The 17,898-nt window shown below is 35.3% G+C and overlaps 1 protein-coding gene across 1 annotated transcript; it reads right to left on the bottom strand.

Moving 5' to 3' along the window:
* Positions 1-1,155: 1,155 nt before the first annotated feature.
* Positions 1,156-17,220, bottom strand: LOC134742461 (sorting nexin-29-like). The gene is made up of 11 exons (XM_063675637.1): positions 17,049-17,220; positions 16,688-16,854; positions 14,564-14,691; positions 14,335-14,476; positions 10,944-11,050; positions 9,804-10,533; positions 9,544-9,664; positions 9,076-9,252; positions 8,591-8,731; positions 7,747-7,874; positions 1,156-5,483 (listed from the first exon to the last, which is right to left on the bottom strand). Exons 1-11 carry the CDS (start codon positions 17,049-17,051, stop codon positions 5,393-5,395), a joined length of 1,935 nt encoding a protein of 644 aa, XP_063531707.1. The 5' UTR covers positions 17,052-17,220; the 3' UTR covers positions 1,156-5,392.
* Between the last annotated feature and the right edge of the window lie 678 nt (positions 17,221-17,898).

Below are 17,898 nucleotides of genomic sequence, written 5' to 3'. Positions count from 1 at the left end.
TGTAAATGCTCTATGTTTCTGGAAATAAACTATTTGTATTTGTTGTATTTGTATTAATTATTCTGTGCCTAAATACAAAATACAGAACGTAGCGGCCCCCTTTTTTGAATATCTATCGTTAATTTTAAATAATCACAATTATTTAGCAGTGGCGCTAGTGAGCACGTTGATGGGCTCTTAAAATACGAGTATCCATCCAGAGTGTAGTACACTCAAATAATCTTCAATATTTTGTGAACCGCTGCAAAAAATATAAGTATTTTTGATTCAAGCAATTTTCTTCGACTGTACTAAGGCGGTTTTAACGAGCTCCGAACAATCATTATTTTATTACAACGTTTATATGGTCTACTTCTGTCTATCTTCAGCCGGACCTGCCAGCCTAGCCAAGGTGACAATCGCGCACTAATATGGAAGAGTGATAGAGAGACACAAAGAGTTTCGTTGTCGAAGCGATAGCGATTGTCACCTTGACTAGGCCGGCGGCTGCACATACTCGTAATCAGAGAGGGTATTCGTATCTATTGTTGTCACCTAAGTTATGTAGGTTTAAATAAGGTAAAAACTTTACTAAAGCCCTTGTTGCGTGTGCGTGTACAGTTTGCAAAAAACCGCATAAGCAAAAACCCCAACCCAAAACCTCCCTGGCAACGGGAATGCATTAGTTTAACATGCACGCCGCACGCCCCGCCCCGCTGCACGCCCAACTCGAGCGTGCACTCAGGCCTTACACTAACTGGTATTTGGTATTGGTTAATCAAATGCAACAATTATATTCATAAGAATAAGGGCCAGTTGCACAAACCACATTTGACAGACTGATCAACGTCACTCAGCAGTAAACTATGAAACTTCCCATACAATAAAATTTAGTGGTGACAGGCGGTTTGGTGCAACTGGCACTAATATTTTATTAGCAAGGATCTCTTATAATATTTCAAATAAAACGGTAACTTGCGTTTATAACAGGTTAAACCTGCCTCTAACAAATACGTTTATTAATAGTAGAGGCAAACAGTAATAACAGTATTTACAGGTATACAAGCGTTATAAACAACGTGACTGAGCAGACCATTAATAATTACAGGAGGAATTGCTATATTTTAATCATTATATGATTATTGATGCTTTAAAATAATATAGTCATAGCTATGATTCCTAAAATAATATATTTTCCACCTTAATGATATTTTCTAGAATAAAAACCTTTAATACATATTGATCATGATAACTTACAAATAAAATGCTCCAGTAAATATTTCTTTACATAACATTTCTCTTCATTTATACTGACTAAAAATATCACAGACATCATTCTTGAAACACATTATAATATGTATGCGATTAGGTACATGGAATTATAGAACATTGAGTACTCACCTACTATGTACAACTTTCAAAACAAGTTAAAAAAAGGCTACGTTTTTTCGTTAGGTACATATTAGTATAAAACATAGTCGCTTTCCGCTGTCTGTGTGTCCCTATGTATGCTTAATCATTAAAATTACGCAACGGATTTTGATGCAGTTTTCACCTATCAATAGAGTAGTCGCTAGTTCAGGTGATAAAGCTAAAAGTGTTTAAGTAATTTAAAACTATCTCATAGAATAAAAAAATAGGGAATAAGTAGGACAACAATGTTAAAATGCTGATTTATACAGAAATTAATTGGTTTCTTATAAAACACAACTCCCCTAATGACTGCGCCACTGGACGGTCGACCCAATCTTAAACTCACGTCGCGTCACTGAAGTCGTCAGAGGAATGTGATGTGATACCGCGCTTGAACGGTACCGGTACCCATGAGTACACAGGATTCCCGGAAACATCAGAACACAAACATAAGGCCTACAGCCTGCATGTAATAAATGCGTGTTTTAGTAAGAGCTGGTTATATAAGTAGGTAAATGATTTCGCTTTTTGCAGTTGTACGTAGTAGGTACTTTAAAAATGATATTTACCGGGTGTGGCCTGTAACAGGAGCAAAAAAATAAACCGTAGGCTGCACTAGACTCCTCAAACTAACCAACACTTTAAAGTTTATTCTTATGAAAAATAGGAAGGAAAAACTTCATAATTTTTAACACTAACTGCCCCTCGCTTTCACTATTGACATGGATCGATACGTAGATACGTAGATATAACAGGTAAAGCACAAATGTATAGAGCCATCCATTTCTGATTCCGACGTCACGTAGACGTGACAGAGTAGTTTGACGGTGCATGTCATGTAATGCACGGACACATCACGGACAGTTAAAAGTTACAAAACAAAGTGTCACGTTTTGAGAAGTACAATCTATGTTTTAATTATTTGCTCGTGTAACAAGTCGTTACAGGCCACAACCGGTATACTTACATACTTAGAACACGTTAATGAATTATGATATTGTCAACATTGCTATTACAATTTGTATATCAAGATTTGCAGCTACACATATAATAGTAAATTTACTGAAACCAAAGTTAATGCCCAACGCCATTCTGCCATTAGTTTTAGATAAGCGATTAATCGATCGATTAAGAGCAAAATTCTTACGTACCATCATTGGACCCTATGCCTTTGCAATAAGGTTTGTGAATGAATTGTCAGCAAAGCTCGGAAAAAACGCCGGTCATTTTGAAAACATAACCATAATTTTATTTAGGACCCATTTATGACTCGAAAATGTTTGTTCACAGACCACGGACGTCATTGGGGCATATTTTATTGATCGTTGACATTGGTACATATAAGGCAGTCTTTGTTGTACGGAACAAGGTTATGTTTTCAAAATGACGGGTTTCGAACCTTGATTGTCAGTTAACAATATGGACGATAGTAGGTACATACCTACTAGCGGACAATGTAGTTGCTCTCTAGTCTGACCCCCTTTTATTCATAAAAGCGCTACAAGCCTCAATTAACTAACTATCGTTTAACATAACGTCGCTGCGCTTACCAAATCTGATATGTGCGGAATTTTAATCAAATTATTTATTACCTTGTCTTTTGTTACTAGGTAACTTTTGTCAATCAAAAACTGATCAAAAATCGTGCACATATCAGCTTTGGAAAGCGCAATGACGATAAACTGTCATTTTGACTTATGTAAGTATTTGTAAAGCGAGATAAAACAAAAATTAATTAATTGAGACTCGTAGCGCGTAAAGGGGGTAATAATTATTGGTCAAAAGGGCAATGCTGACTAATTGAAAATGAAAAATACTATTCCTTATTTACTTAAATATGATTTTTTTCGTATGTTACTGCTAAACGAAATCGTATAAGATATATAAATATTAAATCCTAATACTTTATACGTCTCAATCCGTTTTAAAGCTAGTTTATGTCTCATATGAACTTTTTAATGTAATATATAAAGTACAAAATATTAAAATAAATAATACTACTCTAATACTTAACACTACGTGCATTTTACTTAAAACATTTCATTTTGTAACATTATACTATGTATAGTTGGTCAAACCAAATTGGCAGTTAATAAGAAACAAACAAACTATACTCATCCTTTTCTTGCTAGTACTAGTGTAAGACGAAGATAGTATGATTATCTCTGTATATGTTTGAAATGAGACAGTCCTTTGACAAACTATATATCTAAATAGATTTAGATCCTATCGTGAGAAGAGACATAATAGTTGCATTCGTCGTTTGCTACGGCCAAAGATTCATTCACGTGGTGTTATAACACTGATGCGAATTCACGCGTCGCTCCAGTGTATGAGCGTGACAGCGCTATGCACGTATATAGGCGATATCCCGCTCGCACATCGGAGCGACGTGCGAATTCGCATCCAATGTGAATACCGCCTGATAGTCTAAGAAAAAATCGTGCCCACGAGTTTGACAGATGACCGTAACTTTTTACAACCACAGTTATGAGTTACCGTGTAATGTACGGAGCCGTACAGCGCCATCTACATTAGATGTAAAATTGGACTCACGAATTTGTCTTAGATTTTATACATTTATGAATCTTAATATAATGATCTCCAATGTTATATAGCATATTACAAAACTGATTGCATTGAGGCGTAATACCAAAGCCAATGCCACAATAAATACAACACATTTTATTATAGGTATCAAATGATTCCACTCCATTTATTCAAATTTGCTGTAATTACAGCAATAAACTAAAACATACTCTTTTCTTGCAAACAAGCTGCCCGAAAATTTGCTTGCCATGAAGACTTCATAAGGTATGGGTAAAATCAAAAAAGATAAATCTTTATATATTTCGAATTAGCTAGAGCAAACGAACTTTTGCAAGCGCGTATTTAATGTAATGAAATGACTCGTGTATGACATTTTATATTTTTTCCAAACTTTTTATGAATTCTAGTTACAATTTTTTATCACAAATACTCAATATAGTTTACTATTCCACGTAGTTATGAGTTCATTGTTAAATAATTATACTTTTCTCAAAAATGGACGGCAAAGTCGACGTTGCCGGTTAAAAAGTAGGTCGCGAAGTGCGTAGTTTATGGTCAGTCAAAAATTAAAAAGTTAAAAACATTGCAGTCTCGATTTCGGGACTGCAATGTTGCATACAAATTCCATTATTTGTAGAGTTCCAAACTTTTTAAAAGTTGAAGTGGCCATATCAAATGAAGGCATAGGTCCAATAAACAGCCAAACAGATGATCAGTACTTATTATTATAATGTTGGTACCGCAACTATTTAGGTGTCTCAAATGGGTTGGCGTATTTTCAGCAGAAAAATACACTTCTATTTTTAATTAAAAAAATAAAAAGGCGGCAAAGCAAATCTTTATACTTTTATTTCTGTGAAAATATATACATAAGAACGTTGCTTCTGTAAAATATTTCTATTATATTTGTATTTATTGCGCCATTTTTGAGAAAAGCACTATATATGACTCGGCTGGAAGGCTACTAGCTGGCTTCGGATTCAATTAAACGGACTCCCAAGGTCGTCCGTTTAAAACGAATCCTCAGCCAGCAAGTAGCTACTTCCGAGCCTCGACAATAATGTACTATTGCTTTTTACTTTGTAAGGTCCCGTCCCGTCTGCGACCTTTTTTGTTAGCTCTTTAAAAATGCCTTTTGCTGTCTTTCTAACAATGTTGGCCCTTATTGTAGTTATTGTATTTATTCATGGTTCTAATATACTTCTCATTTATATTTTAACAAAAACATCTCAAAAGTATTTTTTCAAACGGCCATCAGTTTACGCTAGCTAATTCTGATAGGTGTTTTCTAAAGCGAGCTTTAGACAAGCCTAAATTAACTATGTGCGTAAATAAACTGTGTAAAAATACATGTCTGACTTAGATACATGATAAATGCCTTTACACATGTTATTTCCGTTTTTTTTTGCAACCATGTCTAAAGTTCGCATGTTAGCTATTTACTTGGCAATCAGAGAGCGTCGTAAGTGGAAGTTGACTCGTTGGAATGTTGACGATTTAGCATGTGACTCGATCCGTTCGATCTCGAGGACGAGGAAGTGCTGAAAGGAGACCAAATGATTTACTACATACAAAACAGTGTCCATAGCAGGTATATTATGCCTAACTCGCAACAATTTTCCTTGTAATAATAAAAATATACTTGAGATTCTCATTCCAGCCCTTTGTTTTCATATGTCACACAATAAAGTAAAATATGTCTTTTTTAGGGTTCCGTACCCAAAGGGTAAAAACGAGACCCTATTACTAAGACTTCGCTGTCTGACTGTCCGCCTGTACCAGGCTGTATCTCATAAACCGTGATAGCTAGACATTTTTCACAGATAATGTATTTCTGTTGCTGCTATAACAGCAAATATTAAAAACAGAATAAAATAAATATTTAAGGGGGGCTCCCATACAACAAACGTGATTTTTTTGCCGTTTTTATAGATAATGGTACGGAACCCTTCGTGCGCGAGTCCGACTCGCACTTGGCCGGTTTTTTTCTAATTTAACCCCCAAAGTGGCCCCTATGTTTTAGATAAATTTATTAAGGTTACATATAAAATTTATACAGACAAACCAGCGCGAACCTATAAGTGTTGTTTGTTTTTGAGGTATGGAACCCTAAAAATTAAAAATAGCGCAATGTTGTAGCAGATTTGACAGCTGAAGGCTAGAAAGATATGGTGCTGTATTGCTCTGTATAAGTATAGGGTATTTTGATTGTATTTAAAATAAATTATTTTACAGTACATATGGTGCTACTTTACCGCACTAGTGCGATAATAAGCTCATTACGCAACTATGTCGAAAATTTAACCTTTTGAACGCCAAGCATTGACGTAACTCGACGTGACACCGCAATGAAGCAAAATAAAACCTTAGAGAACAATAGTGATTACAAAACAGGATATCGATATTTTCACTGATTTCGTTTTTGACATACTTAGATTAGAAGAACCACTACACAGGTGTTTTACAATATAATATTAGATAATTCTGGCTTTTAGCTCTACTAAAAACCTTTAAATAACGTATTTAAATATCAAAATGTACTTGTAACTTCCACTCAAATCTCTCAATAATGCCACATCACTACTTGGTGGTGACGTCAGGCATCGGACGTGAAGTGCCGTCATGGGCGCACGGAACACTGATAAGCGCGCGTTACTCAGAGATGTGCAAACCCGTTGTCGATTATTATTACCTACTAATTAGCAAACTGCAGTATCGTTACAATAAAATAAATGCATAAGGGGTTACATTATCACAAAAGGTCAGTACCGTCTTTCAAACCAAGTTGTTTAAATTAAGCACGAAAACAAGTACCGTAACAGCACAAATAGCAGAGTTATTTTAGCAAAAACAACTATTACAAAATGTATGGGATTAAGCCATATCTATTATTGATGGCGCTAGCGTGTTTGTCGGAACTGCGCGAAACGATTTCTATTAGGAGATTGTTACTTTCATATAATAATATTATTCCTCCATGACTCGGTCACATCACTAGGCGACGTCAAGTGCCGTTTTTGGCGTGGCTAGCTATGCTATTTACTGGGTAAGTCGTATTATAACATAATGTTGTTTTTTTTAACCTTCTATTCATAGTTGAATTGTAATAAAATTATACAATAAAGTAGAAGGGCAAAATAAAATAATGCAAATACAAACAAAGAAATATAGTTATTTATTAAAGAGTCTTTGATAAATTAAGTTTGGACGGCAAATGACGTCGGCGGCGTGAGTGGCACAAAATGTCGACGACGTGATTTACCGTCTTTGGCGGTCAAAAGGTTAAAGGGTCATATGTACTGTAAAATGTTGTACGATACATGTGCGAATAGGTAATTCGCAACTCGTGTCGACTTAAAACACTCCCTTCGGTCGTGTTTTAATTTATCGCCACTCGTTGCATATTTTCTATTTTTCGCACTTGTATCGTAATGTACTATTACAACATGCATGAAATAAAGCACCAGAAGATTAATGGAGTAACGTAGACAGCAGTTATTTTTAGACACACTTTCTATTTTAAAACCCGTATAAAATTTGATTGTGACGTTACATGCTAGTTAGTGTTTCATATAAATTCCATAGTAGGAAAATCGTTTTGACAGTTCGAAAAAGAGAAATGATTTGACTAGTAGTCAAATACCCTATCATATAGGGACCGTATACGGTGGAGGTTCTGCCATCTTGTGGCCTAAATCGGAATCTTAAACTTGACATTTACACTTTGCACTAATAAACACGGGCCCCTTTGCTGCCCCTTACAGTTCATGCACGCTCCGTATATTTGTTTATACAATCGCTTACCCAAAGAATGGCAAGATTGTGATGAGCTGCGCTCGACTGGTGCACTCCCTTAACTCCGGTTGGACCAGCAAAATATGCCGCAGGTACGCCTGCAGCGCCACTCGCCGGCTCTCCACGAGATGTGCGTCCTGATATACAATCAAACCAAAGGTTAAGAAGTTCATTCATCGATAGTTATTACGACCGTCCACCAAGTGTGAATGTCTAATTCATTCACAATAGCGCGATTAAAGATATATACTACATGGAAAAGCGCCATTTGACGTGAAATATGGTATCAAAATAACATTTTATTAGCTTCGGGTCATTATCCCAGGAAATCTAATAGCGCGATTCAGGATTTTCAGTTTACGGGACAGCGCCACCTACCGTGGATTTAGGTTACTAGATAAAAGTGTACGAGTCTGAGGTCATAATCCCAGGAAAAATCTCAACAGCGCGATTCAGGATATTTAGTTTACGGGACACGCAATCTACCGTCAAATTAGGTAACAAAATGGAGTCTGGAGCGTCATTATGCCACGAAAAGTCTTAATAGCGCGATTTAGAATTTTTGCTACAGAGAACAGCGCCATCAAGCGTAGTTTTAGGTAATTAATTAAAAATGTAGGAGTCTGGGGTCATTATTCCAGAAAAAATCTAATTGGCGCGATTCAGGATTTTTGCTTCAGGGATGCATCTACGATGATATGGTAACTAAATCAAGTTGTACGAGTCTGGGGTCATTATACCAAGAAAAATCTTATTAACGCGATTCAGGATTTTTAATTGACCGAACAGCGTCAACAGCGCCATCTAGTGTATGATTAGGTAAATAAAACAAAACTGTATAACAATAACGTACCCGTTTTCGCAGAGTTTTCTTTGGAGGAAAATTATATGACGCTATGTCTGGGTGTAATTTCTTTAGCTGCATGTGGAGCTCATGGAACTTAGCATATCGGTGATACACATTCCATTCTTCATGACCAATTTTGAGAAATATCTGTAAATTTATCATTATCACGTCAATCAACTCATACACGTTGCAAACTATTGATAGGTCTGAAAATTTAGTGCCTCTTGCCACTAAGCAAAGAAACGGTCAGTCATACTAGACTTTTTTTACATTTATATTGTTATGTCAGTCGAAATTAGATTAATTTAGAATATGTATTATAGTCTGAAGAAAAAACATACCATATAATCAATCCAATGACTATTTTGGAAAAGAAGTTTTAGTCACATAAATATTGGAATGTGAACTTTATTGTTAATGGCATAAGAGCATTTTTATTATTGTTATTTTAATAACAAACAAGAAAATCTTAGATTAGTAGTAGCCATCACCTGATAGACGTGGTAGGATTGAGTTTTCTTCCCGACCAGAAACGCGGTGGGGATATAAGCCTTCACATTAGTTTCAGGATGGTCGAGTATCTCGAGTTCCGATCTGCTCTCTAATTCTTGCAAACGTTTTTGTAGATGTTGATTGAATTCCATCAGCTCTGCGTGCATTTCAGCAACCTATTGAAAATATAGACATAAGAGTAGGACCATGAATTTTATTAATATATGTATGTATGAATTATATAGCGATAAATAGCCTAGCTACCGAATAATGAATAGGGCCGTAGAGCACTATATATATATCGGCTGAAAAATTTGCATTGCAAATCGCATAAAACAGGGTGCCCTGGAGAAAGTGGAGAATAACCCCACTTCGGGTCGGGTTTCTTTGTTTATACTTTCTTACCATTCGAATTATTACAATAACAATCGAATACACTTAAGAGACGTGTAAAATGATAGACATACTTGAACTAGTTTCTTCTCATACTGTTCAGCTTCTTGCTCTTCGCCGTTGTTTTTCAAAGCAACTCCCATTTCAACAGCGGACATGTACTGTCTTAATTGTTCTTTAAGACGATCATTCTCTCTGAAAAAGCAAAAAATATATTTTGTAATAACTTTTCCACTAAATTATATAATTTTTGATGGAGGATATTGAATTTTGATTTTAATAACAGTATTCAGAATCATATAATTATGTATTATGTGTTTGAAGTCATGCTTACTTGCTTAGATCAAGAATGATTTTCTCTAATTTGAGTATTTTTTCCTTGCTCGTCTGCTCAATATGAATACACTTTAATTGTAAATTAAAACATTCCTTTTCTCGTATTTCTAAAATGGAGTGAGATTTTTCTTCAGGTACACTTTCGTCTTCCGTAAAACAAAGTTCCAGACAAGAAGTGCTCCCGTCAATGCTCCCCGCTATTTCTTCACTGTCACTCTCATATATCTTTAAATTATTAATACTTGATACAGATATGTCATCTTTAGCTACATTATTTGTATCTATGCTGTTAGATGATGAAAATATTTCTTTAGCACACTCTGACAATTTTGAAAGGATTTGCGAAGGACTGTCTATGCCCTTCACACTATCTGGGAAGAAATGTCGTATGCTATTCTTGTATTCTGAACTGGTGGGTTCACTAGTGGAAGCTTGAGGAAGAGTTTTAGGATCTGGAGAATTCAGGCATGTAGCGGGTGCGCTGTTCCAGAAAGAGTCATCTTTCATACTTGGCGACCGTATCAGTTTTCTGTCATCTTTGGTTTTATTTTTCGAATCATTTTTGTCAAATGATATGACTTGGCGCAGCGGCTTTCTCTTCAGATTGGAAGGTTTTACCGGAGCAGGCAAGGATATGACTAGTTCTGCTTTATTTGATTGGTTTGCTTGCTGAGTTTCATTTAATTCCGCTCTATCAATTGATAATGCAAACAAAATTGTTGATAATCCTAAAAAAACTACATGAATTGAAGGTATTCCAATAGTAAATGCAGATACAATTTAATAAACCCAATCAAAGAGATAGGTAATATAAGTTCATGAACAATGATTTTTATATAACAATTTATGGAGAGCTAGCTAGAGCTAGTTTGTAGTTAAATAACTACACGCTATGGGATAGCCGAAAAAAAGTTCTCCATACTTTAGGTGTAGGTAGGTGGGTGTAGGGAAGGTACCCTAAAAATCATATTAATATTTTAACCTCTCTTACGGCTTCTATACTTTACTAATGGTTTCTTGAGCTACAGATGGACAGGGAGACAGAATAGTAAAAGTGAAGAACATGTACTTTCACTATTCTGTCTTGTTAGTTGTTTACTATAGAACTTGGGTGGAATTAAATATTATCAGGAATTACCTGAAGCCATGTTAGGTAACTGATATGCTAATTCATTGTTCCTGACTAATGCACCTTCTTCATAATACTCCATCAGAAGACCATGTGCTACCCAGCTTTGGAGATATCTGTCAATTTGGTAATATTTGCACTTCAATCACATGATAATTTACTACTCTGGCAAATAGTAACTACCGTAACATCAGGTAACTTTAGTCCACAAATATTTTTCAAATTAAATTGAGTATCTAATATAGAAAAAGCATAAGTAAGTATATCTAAGCTCCAAAATGTAACGCGTACAAATCAAAAAGGCTCGTTAATAATCAACGTTAAAAACCGGACCACAGTTGTATAATAACTATAGTTACCAGAGTTTACGGTACGTAAATAATCTTATTAATAGGATAAAACCAGGGATCGGGACCGGTTACCTTAACCGGGCTTTTCCATAGGGTTATTTTAGACGTGGTTATAAAAACCCCTACCATATCGGTTACCGTTTGATTCGGTAACCGTATCAGATCGAATTAATTAACTTCTTTTTTCGAACTGTAAAAACGATTAACGCCCTATCAACTTCGATATTGCGTTTTCTTTAGTTACTTCTGGTTAAATAAATAGAAAATGTGTCAAAAATACCTACAGAGCTACAGTTTACTATTAAGTATTCCTATTGTTGGTGATGTAAAATATTTTATTTTATTTATTTATTTAAATAAGTACAGTCAACAACACTTTTTTGTACTTAGACCTTATTATGCTTATTGTGTGTTATTTTTCTTTGACCATTGCTGTTTTTTGAAGTTTTCAGTCTATTCAGTTACACATGAAGCCTCCAGCACAAACAAGTTTTTGTCGGTAACTTCGCTTATTGTCATATTTGTTTAGTGGTCAATAAGTATAATTTAGCATAATAACATATATATATGTAAATATTAATTAAATGTACAATTCAGGTATAAAAGAACAAAATAAACATTACAAATAAAATAAATAAATAAATAATAAAATGATTAAAACAAATACAATAATTAGAACAAGAAAAATAAATAAACTGAATTTTAAAATGTATAATTCAGCCACGTAGCCACGAAACAATCGGAATTTACTGGGAATATTCCTAAACACATCAAGAAATACGACTGTATACAAAGCTATCTACTTTAAATGTAGGCAAACCAATAAGCAACCGATAATAAAGGTACTATACCATAACTGTTTCGAGATTAAACCTTTCAATAAACTTACTATTACAATCAGGTAACAGTATAGATAGATCATTTATTGATTTAAAAAAAAATTACATGTCAATTTTGCTGATTTTGTGATTTTTAATGTTGTATTTTGTATGATAGGGTTACCGAATGATAAGGTAACCGAATTGATTGGGTTACCGAATTGATACGCTTAAGCGTAAAGAGGGGCTTTCCGATCCTTGGATAAAAATAAAACACAGTGAATATACACGGTGTTTCATGACCCACTGAAAACCTAAAAACAGTTTGTTCAGAATCGATTGCGCTACATTTTAATGGGGGTAATTTTTTTAATTTTTATTTTTTATTTTTACATGCTCAGTCTACATTTTGTAATGCTACAATATCAATAACTAGCATTTGACACGTTATTTGTCAATGAGCCACACCCTTAACTGGCCATTGGTAAACCTTATCTCGTTGCAGTAAGGTATGCAAATGGTCAGTTAACAGTGTTTACGATGGTAACTAGCAATTGTTTGACGTCACTAAAACGACGAAGTATCTTGTATAGAATTACCAGTCGAATAGAATTGTTAAGAAAACTAAACATATTTTTTTATTTATCGGATTAAAGAATAAATACTCAAGATGAGTTCAAAATAAAAAAATCTGTTGGGGTGTCTCAGGTTTTCAGTGGCTCAACTAACACCGTGTATAAGATGTGCAGTTTACAAGATGGCATGGATGTGAATGAGAACTCCGAACAAAAAATATTTAAAAATTAATCTAATGAACATAAATTATAAATCTAATAAAATAAAGCTATGAAAACGGATTATATCGCGTATATTGAATTTATAACACATCCCGACGTTTCGAACCCTTTACAGCGTTCTTAGTCAACGGGTGACTGAGGAAAAATTACAAAGTGCAAATATACCCACATACTAAAATAATGAACAATCATAGACTATAACTTTAAGGCTGGTTGTACATGCAAAATCGGTTCATAAGGCTAGTTATACACTACAATTATTTTCAAGTAAAGATATATATATATATATATATATACGCGATAAAAAAAAAATACGCCGGCTCCAACCCTACACCACGGACCCGAGAAGATTTAATTCCCTCCTAAATTGTAGGAGGGTATCCCAATATGGGACCGGCAACAAAAATAAAAAAAATAAAAAATAAATAATAATTTAAAGCTGGAATATAAACTTTATTCTCTCTGATATGCAGTGATAAGTAAGTGCATGCGAATCCCTTTATATATCAACAGTAGGTACAGTTTAGAGCTGCAAAAAAGTCATGTAATCACCCTTTTTTAATGTTTGTTCCAGGGATGTTGCGAATATTCGTATCCGCATCCGCAACCGCGGAACTTCCGCATTATTTTCAACATCCACATCCGCATAAAATTGATGCGGAGCTTAATGCGGATGCGGATGTGGAACAGGTAGGTACAGGAACGTCTTAGCGGCGGCGTAAGTGCTAGGCAATTTTGTCATTAGCCAATAGGAATCTCGTTTCGTTTTTGTGATTCGTCGATCGAGCACTTTAGCCTATGACGGACAGCGACAAGAAATGAAGTTTGTTTTATTTGGACTTTAGTATAGTAATGCGATTGTGGGGCACCCATATTCTTTTTCAAATACTAAGTTTCGTTTTTTTTTAAATTAAAATTACTAAAGTGTAATATTTGACGTTTTTATGTGTCTAATCTCGACATCCGCATCCGCGTCCGCGGATGTCAAAAAATCGGCATCCGCAACATCCCTGGTTTGTGCCACAAGGGCAATTAAAGACAATCATAAGTTGATATTAAAATAGAAAATAATTAAAAATGACAATACATACAATAAATAGTGTTAAAAAACCCGGCCAAGTGCGAGTCGGACTCGCGCACGAAGGGTTCCGTACCATTACGGAAAAACAGCAAAAAAATCACGTTTGTTGTATGGGAGCCCCATTTAAATATTTATATTATTCTGTTTTTAGTATTTGTTGTTATTGCGGCAACAGAAATACATCATCTGTGAAAATTACAACTGTTTAGCTATCACGGTTCATGAGATACAGCCTGGTGACAGACAGACAGACAGACGGACAGACGGACGGACAGACGGACAGCGGAGTCTTAGTAATAGGGTCCCGTTTTTACCCTTTGGGTACGGAACCCTAAAAACTGTTAAATAACACACCTTTCTAATGATCTTTCATTTAAAGCAGCTCTAATGAAGGCCCTGAAGTAGCCAAGTGGAGTGTTGATATTTGATAGAATTTTAAATCTTTCTTTTTCATGTTTAGTGAGGTGAAGACATGTGTAACTCCACAATGAGTTTCCTGAAATGAGAAAATGAACAATGTAGGAATAACCTTAAAATAAATAGCTGTGAGCTGTCATATAATGTAGTATCATAAGGTACACACCAATATTAACAATGTTAAATGTAAAATTTAACCCAGCAGTCACCAAGCTTTGTAAAGCAGAGTTAGATAAGTTGGTTCTTATACCGTGACTGAGGACTTTTTCCCATTTTTCACAAAGCTGTACTATTCTGTAAAAAAGAAAGTAATTTAACATTTGGATTTAGTTTTGTTGATTACAATAACTCTAATACAATTTTGTTTCAGTTCATAATGTGCTTATCAAAATAGGTGGGACTGATATTGCTGATGCTGTAAATCAATATGATCAATGCTAGTAGATTGTACCTACTTGTATCCAAATTCTTGGGTGAATTGCAAAAACTTTGTAAGTTGTTACCTGTATTTAGTCTTTATTTTATTGATTCCATTGTGTCACGAAAATTAGTAATTTTTTTATTTATGATAAGTACATGTTTACAAGTGTGTTATGGTAAACTGTTAACTTATATGTGTATGAAATAAATACAATAAAAAACATGCAACATAATTCATATACTTAGGTAATTTTTTAAACACAGTTGAAGAAGATGCTGGTTCAATCTTAGTCCTGGGCACCGGAGGCTTTGGTCACTGTTGCGAACGCAGCCTTTTATTTGTATAATGCAGTAGCTAAACGCAGCCGTCGGGCTCGCTTACTATGCGGAGGCTTATTTAAATGCACCACTAGGAGCGCTCCACATAACCTGTATCGCGGCCAATTAGAGGCACCTAAATTTAGACTACCTTTTTACCATTCAAAATTAGCTTAATCACTTTCGCATCAGCCTCCATACTAGAACCACCACTTCTACACCATTTAACCGTTGTTGTCAACTGTACCTCATAACCAGCACCTATATATACTTCAAATCGAAGTCTTTTTATTTGTCGTCGAGACCTGCACGGCGGCTACATATGGTCCTTCGAACCGGATATGAACCAGTGACCTATGGATCTTTTTCTTCCATTTGATTAAAGATGAGCTGAATGTGGAGTTAGCCAAATTCAGCCGGATGTTCGGTTCAGATCTTACCAAAACGAATATTCGGCCGAATTATTCGGTTCATCTGTACTATTCTAATAAAGCATTCAATTACAGTAGCAGTTAAAAAGAATCGCTTCTTAGGCAATTCCCTAGGAACAAACAGGTCAAAAGGCAAGGGATTGGCAAAAAAAATTATCAACACCAAAATAATCAAACATTCTGTAGATTCGACCTGTCTCATCATGTATAAAATTTAAATGACAACGGGAAAACGTAACCTGATGGATGAGAGTACTTGTATGTTACTTATAAACCTATGAAGGAGCTTTTGCAGTGTTGCAATAAGAGAAACATAGTAAAAAATATTTGCCGAATATTCGGCCCATCTCTACATTTGATTATGACATCTATTTCAGTTTAAGATGGTATTACACCTGTCCAATGTGCATTGCGTTTCACTCTCTCATTAAGTGAAATGTGAGACGCAAATACACATTGGAACAGATGGAATACCATCCGTACTATTGAATCAATTAAATGTTGATGAAATAAGACTCAAATAAGGATGTAACTACAGTATAATCCGCATATAATGACATCGAAGGGAAGTGACAAACACGTCATACTAGCAGGGGCCCATTTCTCGAACGATATTAGTCTAATATTACGAGTGTGTTGCCATGGCAACCCATATGATTTGACAGTTCGTGGACTAATTATATTAGTCTGATGTCGTTCAAGAAATGGGCCCCAGATGTCATATAAAGCATAGTTGATTAACTTCTTATTTTTGTGAATTTTTCCAAATTCCTTTGTGAGATATGAAATTTATTAACCTTGGACCAATTATCAACTTGTCACTGAGAATCAAAACTGAAACAACTACACGCCACGCACGCATCAAACGCTCTTGCAGCAAACGTGTCAGTATAACCGGACATAATTTCATGAAAATAGGATTTATGGTCATAGTAAGCGACTTGTCACTATAAGCAAAGTCATCTTATCTGTCTTTGTTACAAAGAATTTTATATGAAAACCAAACTTTGCACAGTAATTACGTCATAGCAAGCAGTTTGTCAGTATAAGCGAAGTCAATCGGATTCTACTGTATAAACATTTTTTGCAATTCACCTATACAGATAAAAATAAGTAATTACCTTATATCATCTTCTGTAGCAAGTTCTGCTTTACCTCCAAATCGGGTTTGGCAATTTTGAATGCATGCCTGCAACTCTTGTAATAAAAGTTTAGATGTTTCTATCCGCTTCTTTAGTTCCTCTTTGGTGTCCATAGCATTAGCAATTGTACTTAATATTTTACTGTTCTGTAATTGGCATTTAGGCAAGTTATTAGACACTTATTATGCTGGTTAACTTCTTTACCAGGTAATAAGTGGGGGGTGGACATAAATGTTTTCTAGCAGTTCTATCTAGTGTAGCTCAGTTGCGCTAAATACCATCTATAACGTCGAATAATTGAATAATAATTTAATTTGAATGTAAATTTTATCAAGCTTACCATTGTTTCAAATGAGTTCCCTCATACAATCGTAAAATAAATATAAATACACAAAGTATTATGTTATTTACTCCCGTAACATCATTAATACGTCGATCATATCATAATTAGAATTAATTTACTTTTATATAAAAATTAATTAATTGTATTCGTATTGTGCTCTACAATTATTACAATAAAAAACTTTATAAACTCCGACTGACTGACTGTCCATGACTTCTGTATCGCATCGCTCATCTGTCAATCTGTTTTTAATGTTTTTATGGCTGTGTTCAAAATAAGTGACCGTACCCTGCACACGAGCGCTTTTTCAACGCGCATTAAATAAGCGTTTAAATGACACAATGGAAACATGTGTATTTATTCACACGATGGCGGTAGCGCTTTTTATCAAGCGGTGTTGGATTTTCAACTTTAGGCCTTGGTCTTTAAATCGAAATAAGCGTGCGTACAGATTCAAGCTCTTTTTTAACGCGCGTTGAAAAAGCGCTCGTGTGAAGGGTCACTAAAACAATTTTTTTTTATTGAAGTTCTCTACAAACGTTGCGATAATCGTAGGTGATTTGCAATACGTTGCGGCATTTGATCGTTTCGCACCATAGCTCGCACTTTAAGTCGTAACACACTACCACACGCATAGAACACACATTCGATTATTTGCGTTAAGCGCTCCAGACTACGCGGCGCGAAGCCGCCAACGTGAGTGTGGAGTCGATTTCGCTGATTAGCGAACTAGACTCCACACTCGCGTTCGCGGCTTCGCGCCGCGATTAGCACACGAGTGTGGAGGGCCCTTTAGGATTTTAACCTTTAGGCCCATCAGCACGAGAGCTTAAAAAGCGTTGCGTGT

This window comes from Cydia strobilella, chromosome 6, assembly GCF_947568885.1.
Source record: "Cydia strobilella chromosome 6, ilCydStro3.1, whole genome shotgun sequence".
Lineage (NCBI taxonomy): Eukaryota > Metazoa > Arthropoda > Insecta > Lepidoptera > Tortricidae > Cydia > Cydia strobilella.
Note: the sequence above shows the minus strand (reverse complement) of the source record. Positions and strands in the feature narration are given on the sequence as shown.

Excerpts from the sequence above, each read along its gene's own strand:
- LOC134742461 (XM_063675637.1), bottom strand. Across the intron at positions 14,477-14,563 it reads ATTTAACATTGTTAATATTG|GAAACTCATTGTGGAGTTAC; the intron begins GTGTGTACCTTA and ends TTCTCATTTCAG. Across the intron at positions 5,484-7,746 it reads ACAATCTTGCCATTCTTTGG|CACTTCCTCGTCCTCGAGAT; the intron begins GTAAGCGATTGT and ends GTCTCCTTTCAG.